The 15010-nt window shown below is 50.1% G+C and overlaps 1 protein-coding gene across 1 annotated transcript in view; it reads left to right on the top strand.

The window, feature by feature from the left end:
- Positions 1–3732: 3732 nt before the first annotated feature.
- Positions 3733–15010, top strand: part of gusb (glucuronidase, beta) — a 45919-nt gene continuing 34641 nt past the window's right edge. The window contains exons 1-3 of the mRNA XM_072469470.1: positions 3733–3952; positions 7479–7667; positions 9231–9412. Coding sequence (XP_072325571.1) covers positions 3770–3952; positions 7479–7667; positions 9231–9412 — 554 coding nt within the window. The 5' untranslated portion in view covers positions 3733–3769. The remainder of the gene's footprint in view (positions 3953–7478; positions 7668–9230; positions 9413–15010) is intronic.

Here is a 15010-nt window from a genome sequence, read left to right as displayed (position 1 = left end):
GAGGTGGAGGGGTGAGTGATGGAGAGGAGGTGGAGGGGTGAGTGATGGAGAGGAGGGGGAGGGGTGGGTGATGGAGAGGAGGGGGTGGTGATGGAGAGGAGGGGAAGGTGATGGAGAGGAGGGGGAGGGGTGGGTGATGGAGAGGAGGGGTGGGTGATGGAGAGGAGGGGGTGGTGATGGAGGGGGAGGGGTGGGTGATGGAGAGGAGGGGGACAGGTGGGTGATGGAGAGGAGGGGGAGGGTTGGGTGTTGGAGAGGAGGGGTAGGTGATGGAGAGGAGGGGAGGGTTGGGGTGATGGAGAGGAGGGGGAGGGGTGGGGTAATGGAGAGGAGGGGGAGGGATGGGGTGATGGAGAGGAGGGGGGTGATGGAGAGGAAGGGGTGGGATGGAGAGGAGGGGGAGGGGTGGGGTAATGGAGAGGAGGGGGAGGGATGGAGAGGAGGGGGGTGATGGAGAGGAGGGGGAGGGGTGGGGTAATGGAGAGGAGGGGAGGGTGATGGAGAGGAGGGGGGGTGATGGAGAGGAGGGGGGGTGATGGAGAGGAGGGGAGGGTGATGGAGAGGAGGGGAGGGTGATGGAGAGGAGGGGGGGTGATGGAGAGGAGGGGGGTGATGGAGAGGAGGGCGGGGTGATGGGGAGGAGTGATGGTGAGGAGGGGGAGGGGTGAGGAGGGGGAGAGGTGGGGTGATGGCGAGGGGGGAGGGGTGGGTGATGGAGAGGAGGGGGAGGGGTGGGTGATGGAGAGGAGGGGGAGGGGTGGGTGATGGAGAGGAGGGGGAGGGGTGGGTGATGGAGAGGAGGGGGAGGGGTGGGTGATGGAGAGGAGGGGGAGGGGTGGGTGATGGAGAGGAGTGGGAGGGGTGGGTGATGGAGAGGAGGGGTGGGTGATGGAGAGGAGGGGGAGGGGTGGGTGATGGAGTGGAGGGGGAGGGGTGGGTGATGGAGAGGAGGGGGTGGGGTAGGTGATGGAGAGGAGGGGAGGTGATGGAGAGGAGGGGGAGGGGTAGGTGATGGGGAGGAGGGGAGGTGATGGAGGGGTGGGGTGATGGAGGGGTGGGGTGATGGAGAGGAGGGGGAGGGGTGGGTGATGGAGAGGAGGGGGAGGGGTAGGTGATGGAGAGGAGGGGAGGGATGGGGTGATGGAGAGGAGGGGGAGGGATGGAGAGGAGGGGGGTGATGGAGAGGAGGGGGGGTGATGGAGAGGAGGGGGGTGATGGAGAGGAGGGGGGGTGATGGAGAGGAGGGGGGGTGATGGAGAGGAGGGGGAGGTGATGGAGAGGAGGGGAGGGGTAGGTGATGGAGAGGAGGGGAGGGGTAGGTGATGGGGAGGAGGGGAGGTGATGGAGGGGTGGGGTGATGGAGGGGTGGGGTGATGGAGAGGAGGATGAGGGGTGGGTGATGGAGAGGAGGGGGAGGGGTAGGTGATGGAGGAGGGGAGGGTTGGGATGATGGAGAGGAGGGGGAGGGGTGGGGTAATGGATAGGAGGGATGGGGTGATGGAGAGGAGGGGGAGGGATGGAGAGGAGGGGGAGGGGTGGGGTAATGGAGAGGAGGGGGTGGGATGGAGAGGAGGGGGGTGATGGAGAGGAGGGGGGGTGATGGAGAGGAGGGGGGGTGATGGAGAGGAGGGGGGTGATGGAGAGGAGGGGAGGGTGATGGAGAGGAGGGGGGGGTGATGGAGAGGAGGGGGGGTGATGGAGAGGAGGGGGGTGATGGAGAGGAGGGGGGTGATGGAGAGGAGGGGGGTGATGGAGAGGAGGGGGGGTGATGGAGAGGAGGGGGGGTGATGGAGAGGAGGGGGGGTGATGGAGAGGAGGGGGGGTGATGGAGAGGAGGGGGGGTGATGGAGAGGAGGGGGGTGATGGAGAGGAGGGGGGGTGATGGAGAGGAGGGGGGGTGATGGAGAGGAGGGGGGGTGATGGAGAGGAGGGGTAGGTGATGGTGAGGAGGGGGAGGGGTGAGAGGTGGGGTGATGGCGAGGGGGAGGGGTGGGTGATGGCGAGGGGGGAGGGGTGATGGAGAGGAGTGTGAGGGGAGGGTGAGGGGTGGGTGATGGAGAGGAGGGTGAGGGGTGGGTGATGGAGAGGAGGGGGGAGGGGTGGGTGATGGAGAGGAGGGGGAGGGGTGGGTGATGGAGAGGAGGGGGAGGGGTGGGTGATGGAGAGGAGGGGGAGGGGTGGGTGATGGAGAGGAGGGGGAGGGGTGGGTGATGGAGAGGAGGGGAGGGGTGGGTGATGGAGAGGAGGGGTGGGTGATGGAGTGGAGGGGAGAGGTGGGTGATGGAGAGGAGGGGAGGGTGATGGAGAGGAGGGGTGGGTGATGGAGAGGAGGGGGTGGGGTAGGTGATGGAGAGGAGGGGGGTGATGGAGGGGAGGGGAGGGGGGTGATGGAGGGGAGGGGAGGGGAGGGGGGTGATGGAGGGGAGGGGAGGGGGGTGATGGAGGGGAGGGGAGGGGGGGTGATGGAGGGGAGGGGAGGGGGGTGATGGTGGGGAGGGGAGGGGGGTGATGGAGGGGAGGGGAGGGGGGTGATGGAGGGGAGGGGAGGGGGGTGATGGAGGGGAGGGGAGGGGGGTGATGGAGGGGAGGGGAGGGGGGTGATGGAGGGGAGGGGAGGGGGGTGATGGAGGGGAGGGGAGGGGGGTGATGGAGGGGAGGGGAGGGGGGTGATGGAGGGGAGGGGGGTGATGGAGGGGAGGGGGGTGATGGAGGGGAGGGGAGGGGGGTGATGGAGGGGAGGGGAGGGGGGTGATGGAGGGGAGGGGGGTGATGGAGGGGAGGGGGGTGATGGAGGGGAGGGGGTGATGGAGGGGAGGGGAGGGGTGATGGAGGGGAGGGAAGGGGGTGATGGAGGGGAGGGAAGGGGGTGATGGAGGGGAGGGGAGGGGCGGTGATGGAGGGGAGGGTGGATGATGGCGAGGTGGGGTGGGGTGATGGAGAGGAGGGGGAGGTGATGGAGAGGAGGGGGAGGTGATGGAGAGGAGGGGGAGGTGATGGAGAGGAGGGGGAGGTGATGGAGGGGAGGGGGAGGTGATGGAGGGGAGGGGGTGATGGAGGGGAGGGGGTGATGGAGGGGAGGGGAGGGGGTGATGGAGGGGAGGGGGTGATGGAGGGGAGGGGGTGATGGAGGGGAGGGGGTGATGGAGGGGAGGGGGGGGTGATGGAGGGGAGGGGAGGGGGGAGAGGGGGGGAGGGGAGGGGAGGGGGGGTGATGGAGGGGAGGGGAGGGGAGGGGGGAGAGGGGAGGGGAGGGGAGGGGAGGGGGGAGGGGGGAGGGGAGGGGGGGGTGATGGAGGGGAGGGGGGGGTGATGGAGGGGAGGGGGGGGTGATGGAGGGGAGGGGTGTTCGAGTGAGGAGGAGTTTGTGTTGGAGGGGGGTTGGGAGTGTGGGCGCGGTGCTTTTAGTTGCGGACCCTGTGGGAATGTTCTGGTCACTGACAACTCTGGAATTCCCAGTCTAACTGCGCATTTGAGGACTCCAGAAAGTGGCTGCCAGCCAGGCTGAGAGTTCCCCTCTAATTAGGACCACAAAATCCGGGCCAATGCCCCTCTGCTAACCCATTGAGTTAGTTACACTTGATCAAATCGAAACTCTGCAGTCTCTGTGCCGTTCCACCAACAGTTAACACGAGCGGAATAAGGGATATTAGCGTTAATTGGGGATTTGCCCACGGAAACAGAAACTGACAAACGTCTACATTGATACGTCTCTCATCACGTGAGGCGGTTCGCGGAAGTCACCTGATGGCCTCCCCAGCCCAGCTGCAGAATGGTGGGGGTCTGTCTGCTCCTTGGGTTCTCGCTGCTGGCCTCGACTCTCTCTCTGAGCCCCCGGGAGACTCCTTCCCGGGAGCTGAAAGAACTCAATGGACTCTGGAGCTTCCGAGCGGATCAATCCGCAGACAGGAACCGCGGATTCGCGGAGGCTTGGTACCGGCGACCCCTCAGAGCGGTAACACATCTCATTCAAAGATCGGGTTAATGCTCTATTGCTTCCAACAGCAAGCCCAGCTGAGGGGGCAGTGCCCCAGCACCCCCTCCGGATGGATCCCCATGTCCTAGTCATCACACAAAGGGCACTCTTCCAGTCACGTGTGTTGCAGCAGATCTGATGCTGCTAAGTCCAAGCAGCCTCCAAAGGCAGTAAAATAACACTTTTCGAAAGACTGCAACTCACACCGTGTCTCCCTTCCTCTCAAATGCCACCCAAGATTTCTGTGCTCCAAGTTTCTGGAATTGGACCCGAACACACTCCTTATGACTCAGGCGAGAGCTGTGTTCACTGCCTAAATGTTTTCTCAGGGAGAGTTGGTGTCCAAGTAATCTACGATCCCAATAGCCCTCAAGAAGGCTAATGTCTCGGTCAGTTTATCTGCCAGTAAGATTCGACTGATGTTCCCAACAGCACCCAAGAGTGGTAATTGATTTGTGTAAGAAAATAAATAGATTGTTTGAGTTGGAGCAGTAGATTGGATGGTTTTGGTGCACTAGAAAACTGACTGACGGACAGGGGACAGAGAGTCGGGATAAATGGGTGTTTTTCTGGATGGCAAGATGTAACTAGTGGGGTGCCACAGGGTTTAGTCATTGGGCTCCAGCTATTTACAATCTGTATTAACGACTTGGGTACAGGGATAGAAGGTTCTATAACCAAATTTGCAGATGTCACAAAAGTAGGTGGGACAGTATGTTGCAATGAGGAAATAAGAACCTTACAAATGGATATAGATTGGTTAGGAGAGTGGACCAAAATGTGGCAGATGGAGTTTATCGTGGATAAGTGTGAGGTCATTCATTTTGGTCAAAAAAATGGAAACGCAACTTATTACTTAATGGGGAGAGACTTCTGGGTGCTCCGGTGCAGGGGGATCTGGGTGTCCTCGTGCATGAGTCACAGAGAACGAGCATGCAGGTGAAGCAGATAATAAAGAAAGCAAATGGAATGTTGGCATTTATAGCAAAAGGAATTGATATCAAGGTAAGGAAGTGTTGTTGCAACTATACAAGCCTGCACCTGGAGTATTGTGCACAGTTGTGGTTCCCTTATTTGAGGTAAAGATGTAGGGCTTTGGGGGCATTTCAGAGGAGGTTCACTAGATTGATTCCAGAGATGAGGGGTTTGTCGTATGAGGAGAGATTGAACAGTTTAGGCCTATGCTCTCTCGAATATAGAAGAATGAGGGGAGATATAATTGAAGTATACAAGATGCTAAAAGGTATGGATAGAGTAGACGTGGAGCAGATGCTTCCTCTTGTGGGGCATTTTATGAGAGGTCTTAATCTTAGAATAAGAGGTAGCAAATTTAACACTGATTTGAGGAGAAACTATTTCTCCCAAAGGGTAGCGAATTCCAGATTCCAGTGCGGTTGATGCAGGGACAGTGAGTAAATTTAAGGAGGACGTAGACAAATTTTGAATTGGTAATGGGTTGAAGGGTTATGGAGAAGGAGCAGGGCGGTGGAGTTGAGGCCAGGATGATCACATTGACGGTGTTTATGCTCGGGAGGCTAAATTGCCATCTCTTGCTCTTAGGTCATGTGTTCAAGGGAGGAGATGCTCTGGCTGATTTTGAAATCCAGCTCTTGGTCTGTAGCATTGTAGGTAACAGATGAGGAACACATCAGCCATGATAGAAAGGCAGAGCAGACTCGATGGGCCGAATGGCCTAATTCTGCCCCTGTAATCTTATGAATTTATGAACTACGTAGTTTTTTCCCCCCAGAAATATACTTTTTGCAGAAGTATATTGTGAAACATTTTGAATTAAATAAAAGTGCAACAAATTTAAACTTTTCCTCACGGCAAGTTCTAACCTGAGATGCCTCATTACAATTGCAATATTCTTGATATTTACTATGTACTTTCCATGTCAAGCATACAACTCGAGCAAAATATTTCAAATTGAATATTAGAGAGTGCCGTAGAATTCTACTTTTCTCCATACAGGGGCTGGTTTAACACAGTGGGCTAAGACAGCTGGCTTGTAATGCAGAACAAGACCAGCAGCGCGGGTTCAATTCCCATTCCAGCCTCCCCGAACAGTTCCGGAATATGGCGACTAGGGGCTTTTTACAGTAACTTCATTGAAGCCCACTTGTGACAATAAGTAATTATTATTATTATAGCATGTTCCACTCTGAGATATCTTAATAGTTTCAATGTGTTGATATTCACAATGTACATTCCAGGTTAGGCATGCTGCCAAAGAGGGTTCTACATGGTTTCCAGCCCCTCGGTGTACAATGGCTGAAAGGCCTTGGACAGTGACCGTTTCCCATTACCCCATCTCTGACAGCGGCCTCGAGTTTTAGTGCATCCCTCAGCTAACATTCCTGGATCTTGGAACATGCCGGTCTGCAACTTCTGTTGAGGACAATTCTGTGCAATGGGCGACATGGTGGCACAATGGTTAGCACTGCTGCCTCACAGCACCAGGGGCCTAGGTACAATTCCGGCTTTGGGTGATTGTCTGTGTGTTTGCCTGTTCTCCCAATGTGTGCGTGGGTTTCCTCCTGGTGCTCCGGTTTCCTCCCACAGTCCAAAGATGTGCAGGTTAGGTGGATTGGTCATGCTACGTTGCCTCTTGTGTCTAGGGATGGACAGCTTAGGTGGGTTTATGGGCTTGCAGGGATAGGGTGGGGGAGTGGTCCTAGGTAGCATGTTCTTTCAGAGACTCAATGGGCCGAATGGCCTCCTTCTGCGGTGTTCAGCAAGTTCCTGAACAGCAAGTTCCGGACAGACCAAAGAGTGTCTTTCACAGCATTGACATTCCTCCAGCTGGAGATGATGATCTTGTGTGAATCCCGAGGAACAACCTATAGAGCACAGAGTTTTGTGTTGAAGAGCTGCTCTGGATGAACCTTGATAAAAGTCTCTCGCCAGATCCTCTTTGCAAAGTAACATTTGGAAAGGAATCCGGGACATGTTTAAAAAAAATTTTAAGTTGCAAAGCCATTGCGCAGAGTGGACAGGGCAAATCCTTAATTCAACTAATTGCTTGCTCCAAAAAACAATTCAAATTCAAATTGAGTCCAATTCCTGGGTCTCCACAAGAGAGACATGGCTTAGCTGACAGGAAAAGGCATTGCACCTCATCTTGAGCTTGATCTGATGCTTGATCTTAGCCAAAAGCTCAAGGACAATTTATGCTTTCAGTCCTGAGGCTACACATACTATATAGTAGGCACATTACCAGTGTGAAACATGCCAGCACCTCCCCAACCCCTTTAAGGTAACACATATATTATCAGATCACGAAATACTACCCCACACCACTGAATAACATCTTTATTATATGGTATCCATTCAGTATGTAATAGCAGCGTTATCAAGAACTGTGATGTTAACTCTCTAAGATTTTGAGTGTTTTAAAATTGGGTCTGGTGCCTCGTTAGAAGAACTTGCACCAGATATTTGCAGTTTGTGTGTGTTTTTGGATTATCCTATATCACATGATATCCTCTTTGTCTCTTATTAGACGGGTCCTGTGATTGATATGCCTGTTCCAGCAAGTTACAATGACATCACACAGGACCACAAGCTGAGAGATTTCATTGGCTGGGTGTGGTATGAAAAGGAGGTTTGGATGCCCAGGCACTGGATTTCACCTGATGCTGGGATGAGAGTTGTGCTCAATGTTGGCAGTGCCAATTACTATTCTATCGTTGTAAGTGTTTTAAATCACTTTACATTGTGTTACATTAACATTTAAAAAAAACAGCCTTCAATAGCAATAGTTGTACTTTGTAATATTTGAATATAATCAAAGGAGCAGGTAAGAACTAGGATTGTGATTTGAATAGCAAAGTGAGTGATGTGGTAAAATTATAAGATTTTCAGTTGATGATTCGCCAGTGAACTAACCCTGTTTAGAAATGTAACTAAGCCGCAAAATTAAAGTGTATGCACAGGTATGATCTCTGTGACAATTAGAACTAACTGATTTAAGATCTTGCTTAGGCATGGTATGGTTCTATCTTTTGTTTGATAGGTTTGCAGGCTAAATTTCTGTTGAAATGTTAGTTTTGCAACCTCTGATTCAGTGAGGGAGAAAATGCAAATTGACCAGGAGTGCATAAGATCCAAGTGATACCAGGAAAGGGTGGAGGGGAGGCGTGAGGGAGGGTGTGGGGGCGCATTGGGGGTTAGTAGTGGGAAATGAAATTTAATGCAGATAATTGTACAGTACATCACATGGGAAGGAAAATAGATGACACATATTCCATGAGGATTGTTATTAAAATAATTAAGAATGTTTAAAGAGACTTAGCAGTCTGAGTAGGCTTGAGACTCAGCATGATTACTCAAAGCAGCAATCCATAATGGTAATAGAAGGCTAAGAAGCAAGTTAAGTCACAGTGCGTCAAACTACATATTCCTCATCGGATCTTGCCTTGAGTACTGTGCACAGTTCTGGTAACTGAGAACAAGTACCTGTAGCAATGCAGAGAGGAGCTATGAGACTAACCCTCAGTGTGGAAAGACGTATTAAGAAACCTGAGCTTTTCAGCTTGGCGGGAGATCTGAAATAGGAAGTGCAAAAAGATACAACTACAATATTAATAAATTAAACTTCACTGCATAGATAAATGCAGCACATTCAGATAGAGCAGAGGAGGTGAAAACTCTGGAATACTCTTCAATAATTAAATGTTGCAGGATCCTTTTGGGTAGAGGAACTAAATCAACATCCTCATCTATAACTAGTATAATATGTTGCAAGAAAATTGCTGATGATTGACTTTCAAAAACCTTCTGCCCTTTTCTGACTGACATTCTTGCAGCACCAGGAAAAGGATAAAGAATTACATGAGCAAATCCGGAGGGAAAGCATAATGAACAAGTGTTTTGTAAAAGAGGCTGAATTTTCTTTTTAACATATTCCTCCTGCCACAGGAGGGTCACTTGTCGCAGTTGTGTTGTTTGTACGTAACGTTAAAATGGTTTTGTCACATTACTAGATTTCTGGGTGATGGACGTTCTATTAGTTTCCACCTGCTTGTTTTGTGCCCCTTTCTCTCCTCTTCAGGTCTAATCACCTTAATGGGGTCCATCAAATGCTAGAAATTCCAGGAAATAAAGTGTCTTTTTCTTTGAGTAGCAAGATAAACTTAAATATTATTTATTATTTGTAGAATCTTGTATATTTGATCACCTGACCAACATTTTGGGAGAAACACCAAAGTAAATTAAATATCAGAATTGATGTGACCATGTTGTCTTTTTGCAGTGGGTAAACGGTGCTGAGGTTGCCTTTCACGAAGGTGGCCACCTCCCTTTTGAAGCGGACATCACTAAAGTTATTCAGAAAAGCTCAACTCGTCAGTGCAGAATCACCATTGCAGTAAACAACACACTTACTCCATATACTTTGCCTCCAGGAAAAATTCAGTACATGACTGATACAAAAAGGTGAGATTGAATGGAATAGACTTTTAAAATTTGTTGTTAATGTGAGCGTCGCCGGCAAAGCCAACATTTATTGCTGGCTCCGAACTAAACTGGAAAATGTGGCTGTGAGACACCTTCTTGAACTGCTACAGTCCATTTTGACTTTTCTGTGACCATCTGATTCAATGGGGCACCTTCCCAGAATGGGTACAGGACAGAAGGGAGAGCATTTGGCCCATCGTGTCTGCACCGGCTCTCCAAATGAGCATTATGATTTCATGCCATTCGCTTGCCTTTTCCCTGCATCCTTGACTATTTCAGAGAGCAGTTTAGAGTCAGCCACATTGTTGTGGGTCTGGAGTCGCATGTAGGTCAGACCAGGTGACGATGACAGATTTCCTCCCGTGGAGGGCTTTCGTGAACCTGATGGGTTTTTGCAACAATTTGCTAGTTTCAAGATCATCGTTGCTGATGATTAGATTTTTCTTTGAGTTTAATTAATTATTGAACTTAAATTTCCCAGCTGCTGTGGTGGGATTTGAACACCTGTCTGTGGAGTTTAGTCTGGGCCTCTGGATTATGAGTCAATAGCATTGCCACTGTGCTACCATCCCCATAAGTGTCAGAATGACAGCGATTAAACAATACATTGTTGTTTCCTTTCGTATCCACAATATCAAAAATGGGATTTTTGATTTGTTAGTAATATTGGAATAAATTTTTTTTTAGTTTGCTAGTAAACTACATCTTATTTTAGAAGTTTAATCTATTTTAGCTAAAAGGCTTTGGGTGAATATAAGAACTTTTTTTGAGTAAGATGCTTTAACTCTTGAATGTTACAGGATTGCCTAGTCACAAAATATATTCTTCACTGTTGAAGAAAGATAGTGTTGGGAGAGAGGAAATTCATGTTTTCTTCTGAAAGGTGCTAATTAATATTTGATATGGTTCCCCGCATTGGTAAGAATCTTTTTTTAGAGCCCAAAGAAATTTGGATTGGATTTGGATTTTTGTTTATTGTCACGTGTTCCGAGGTACAGTGAAAAGTATTTTTCTACGAGCAACTCAACAGATCATTAAGTACATGAAAAGAAAAGAAAATGCATAATAGGGCAACACAAGGTACACAATATAACTACATAAACACCGACATCGGGTGAAGCATACAGGGATGTAGTGTTAATGAGGTCAGTCCATAAGCAGGTTGTTTAGGAGTCTGGTAACAGTGGAAAAGAAGCTGTTTTTGAGTCTTTTCTTGCGTGTTCTCAGACCTTTGCATCTACTGCCCGATGGAAGAAGTTGGAAGAGTGAGTAAGCCGGGTGGGAGGGGTCTTTGATTATGCTGCCCGCTTTCCCCAGGCAGCGGGAGGTGTAGATGGAGTCAATGGATGGGAGGCAGGTTTGTGCGATGGACTGGACTGTGTTCCCGACTCTCTGAAGTTTCTTGCGGTCCTGGGCCGAGCAGTTGCCATACCAGGCTGTGATGCAGCCAGACAGGATGCTTTCTATGGTGCATCTGTAAAAGTTGGTGAGAGTCAGTGTGGACATGCCAAATTTCCTTAGTTTCCTGAGGAAGTGCAGGCACTGTTGTGCTTTCTTGGTGGTAGCACGATATGGGTGGACCAGGACAGATTTTTGGAGAAGTGTACCCCTAGGAATTTGAAGCTGCTAACCATCTCCACTTTGGCCCCATTGATGCTGACAGGGTTGTGTACAGTACTTTGCTTCTTGAAGTCAATGACCAGCTCTATAGTTTTGCTGGCATTGAGGGAGAGATTGTTGTCACTGCACCACTCCACTAGATTAGTTATCTCCCTCCTGTGTTCTGACTTGTCGTTATTCGAGATCCGGCCCACTATGGTCATATCGTCAGCAAGCTTGTAGATGGATGTTGGAACCAAATTTTGCCACGCAGTTGTGTGTGTACAGCAAGTATAGTAGGGGGCTAAGTACGCAGCCTTGCGGGGCCCCGGTATTGAGGCAGTTGAGGAGGTGTTGTTGTTTATTCTTACTCATTGTGGTCTGTGGGTCAAAATGTCGAAGATCCAGTTGCAGAGTGAGGAGCCAAGTCCTAGGTTTTGGAGATTTGATATGAGCTTGGCTGGGATTATGGTGTTTAAGGTGGAGCTGTAGTCCATAAATAGGAGTCTAATGTAGGAGTCCTTGTTGTCAAGATGCTCTAGGGATGAGTGTAGGGCCAGGGAAATGGCGTCTGCTGTGGACTGGTTGCGGTGGTGTGCGAATTGCAGTGGATCAAGGCGTCTGGGTGTCTGGAGGTGATGTGCTTCATGACCAACCTCTCGAAGCACTCCATTACAACTGAAGTCAGGGCCACCGGACGGTAGTCATTGAGGCACGTTGCCTGGTTCTTCTTTGGCACCGGTATGATGGTGGCCATCTTGAAGCAGATGGGGACCTCCGAGCGGAGTAGGGACAGGTTTAAGATGTACGGGAACACATCTGCCAGCTGGTCCGCGCAGGCTCTGACTGCACGACCAGGGATCCTGTCTGGACCCAATCGCCTTCTGAGGGTTCACTTTCAGGAGGGCCGATCTGACTTCGGAAGCTGTGATGGTGGGTATGGGTGAGTTATGGGCTGCTGGGGCACTCGACAGTGGATTGTGGTTTCCTGCTTGAACCGAGCATAGAATGCATTGAGTTCATCGGGGAGGGGTGGCTGCTGCCAGAGATACTGCTCGGCTTCGCTTTGTAGCCCGTTATGTTGTTTAGGTCTTGCCCACAACTGCCAAGAGTCTGTAACGCTTGTCTGTGACTCTAGCTTGGTTTGATATTCTCTCTTGGCATCTCGGATGGCTTTGCGGAGGTCGTACCTGGATTTCTTGTATAGGTCAGGGTCGTCTGCCTTGAACACCTCAGATCTGTCCTTCAGTAGGGAGTCAATCTCACGATTGAGCCATGGTTTCCGGTTGGGGAACGCACGTACTGCTTTCTTTGGCACGCAGTCGTCCACACATTTGCTGATGAAACCTGTGACGGTGGTGGCATACTCATTTAAATTGGTTGCTGAGTTCTTAAATATGGACCAGTCCACTGTCTCTAAGCAGTCACGTAGGAGCTCTTCTGTTTCCTTGGACCAATGCTGCACAACCTTCTTAGTAGGATTCTCCCGCTTGAGTTTCTGCTTGTATGCCGGGAGAAGGAGCACCGTCTTATGGTCTGATTTTCCAAAGTGCGGTCGGGGGATTGAATGGTATGCACCCTTGATTTTTGAGTAGCAGTGGTCAAGAGTGTTGTCGCCCCTGGTGGGACAGGAGATGTGTTGGTGGAATTTTGGCAGTACACTCTTGTGGTTGGCCTTGTTGAAGTCCCCAGCATGATGAACAAGGCCTCCGGGTGTTCTGTTTCATAGTTGTTTATAACTGTACAGTTCATCCAGGGCCTTCCTCACTTCTGCCTGGGTTGGAATGTAGACCCCTGTGATAATGGTCATAGAATTATTTTTTTTTTAGAATTTACAGTGCAGAAGGAGGCCATTTGGCCCATCGAGTCTGCACCGGCTCTTGGAAAGAGCACCCTACCCAAGGTCCACACCTCCACCCTATCCCCATAACCCAGTAACCTCACCCAACACGAAGGGAAATTTTGGACACTAAGGGCAATTTAGCATGGCCAATTCACCTAACCTGCACATCTTTGGACTGTGGGAGGAAACCAGAGCACCCGGAGGAAACCCACGCGCACATGGGGAGGACGTGCAGACTCCGCACAGACAGTGACCCAAGCCGAGAATCGAACCTGGGACCCTGGAGCTGTGAAGCAATTGTGCTAACCACAATGCTACCGTGCTGCCCGTGGCTGAAGTGAACTGAAATTAAATTGTTATCAATCTCCCAGAGATCTTGGCTACATTGATTTTTAAGGACTATGCTGCAGTAAAATTATTGAGCGTAATGTACACCGATGTAATACAATGGCCAATGGTAATTTTACATCACTGGGACTAAGCCACATGCGCCGGCATGCTGCCTGACTGTAAGATGACCCTGCCAAGTCTGATTCTGTATTTGCCTGACATTGGGTATGAAAAACAATTGGGAGCTATGACTATGTTTATCCTTTTATTTCCACTCCAGGAGCACAGTGCCCATTTACAATGTCCCTGCCATTGCATGACTGGGATCAGCGAACTTGACCCAGAGGTTCAATCGGCACTGGAAGCGCATAGTGGCAATGTTTGAGATTTAAAGCAGTCAGGTTAAACTGAGCGACTACGTCAACTAACTGGTTATGGTTCTCTCAGAAGGTTGTAGTCTGTTCCATTGTAATCGTTGAAACTGGCGCTTAGAACAAAATGCCTCTCGTACAAAATGGGTGGCAGAGTGGTCAGCACTGCTCCCTCACAGCACCAAGGACCTGGGTTTGATTCCGACCTTGGGGTGACTGTCTGTGTGGAGTTTGCACGTTCTCCTTGTGTCTACGTGGGTTTCCTCCGGGTGCTCTGGTTTCCTCCCACAGTCCAAAGATGTGCAGGTTAGGTGGATTGGCCATTGAAGGGAAGTGTAGAAGTGTCCCCCAAGGTTCACTTAGGACCATTACTCATTTCCATATACTTTAGAGACCTTGACTTGGGGATAGCAAGCAGAATTTCAACATTTGCCGATGCCAGGTAACTCAGAAATGTGGTAAATGATGTGGAGATGATAACAGACTTAAAGAGGACATGGACTGATGAAATGGGCACACCTGTAGATTAAATTTAATACAGAAATATAAAGCGATTCACTTTGGTTGGAAGAATGAGAGGCAATAAAATCCCAATGGTACAAGATTAGTGGGGGTGCAGGAATAGAGAGACCTGGGGTGTATGTACATAAGTCTTTGTAAATGACAGGAAAAGTTTGAGAAAGCTCCTAAAAGTTTGAGAAGGCATACAGGGCTCTTCATTTTCTAAATGGAGGCCGAGGTAAGGAAGATGTACTAAACCTTTATTAAGCACTGCTTGGACCCAAACTGGAGTAATGTGTCCAATTCTGAGCAGCAAGCAACTCTGGCCTTGTTCTCACCTGATGTTTCAATGCATACACTTTACAGCAGGGGTCAGTGCATACTGATGAGAAGCAGGAACTCTGATTTATTTTTCTCTCTATCACAGCCTAATCCAGGATACTCAAAATAAAGCTGGTGCCCAAAACCATTTTTGTTGCTGTCAACCAACTCGAAAGATTCTCATTTACAAAGCCAGCTTATCTTTTTTTTTTAAAATATATGTTTATTCCAAATGTTGCCAAAGTGTCACATATATACATAAATACCACTCAAATATAATACAGTTGCCATTTTTTGAATTTTAACCAGTAATAACCACAAAACTCCAAGACCCCCTAGCCCGCCCCCAGCTCCCTAGCTCCTGGCCACAAACAGATCCTTGAAGAAGACGATGAAAGGCTTCCCCCTGAAGAAGAGCCCTTCCTCTGACCCTCTTTTCCAACCTCAGAAGTTCTGTCAAGTCTCCCCACCATGCGCGCGACTCTAGTTGGCACCACCGACCTCCATCCAAGCAAGACCCATCGCCGGGCTATCAGAGAGGGGAAGGCCTTCTTCCCCTCAAGAAGATCCGACAAGTCCGACAGCCCAAAAATCGCCACCAGTAGACGCGTC

This window comes from Scyliorhinus torazame, chromosome 12, assembly GCF_047496885.1.
Source record: "Scyliorhinus torazame isolate Kashiwa2021f chromosome 12, sScyTor2.1, whole genome shotgun sequence".
NCBI lineage: Eukaryota > Metazoa > Chordata > Chondrichthyes > Carcharhiniformes > Scyliorhinidae > Scyliorhinus > Scyliorhinus torazame.
The sequence above is the reverse complement of the archived record's forward strand: the minus strand, read 5'-3'. Positions and strand labels throughout refer to the sequence as shown.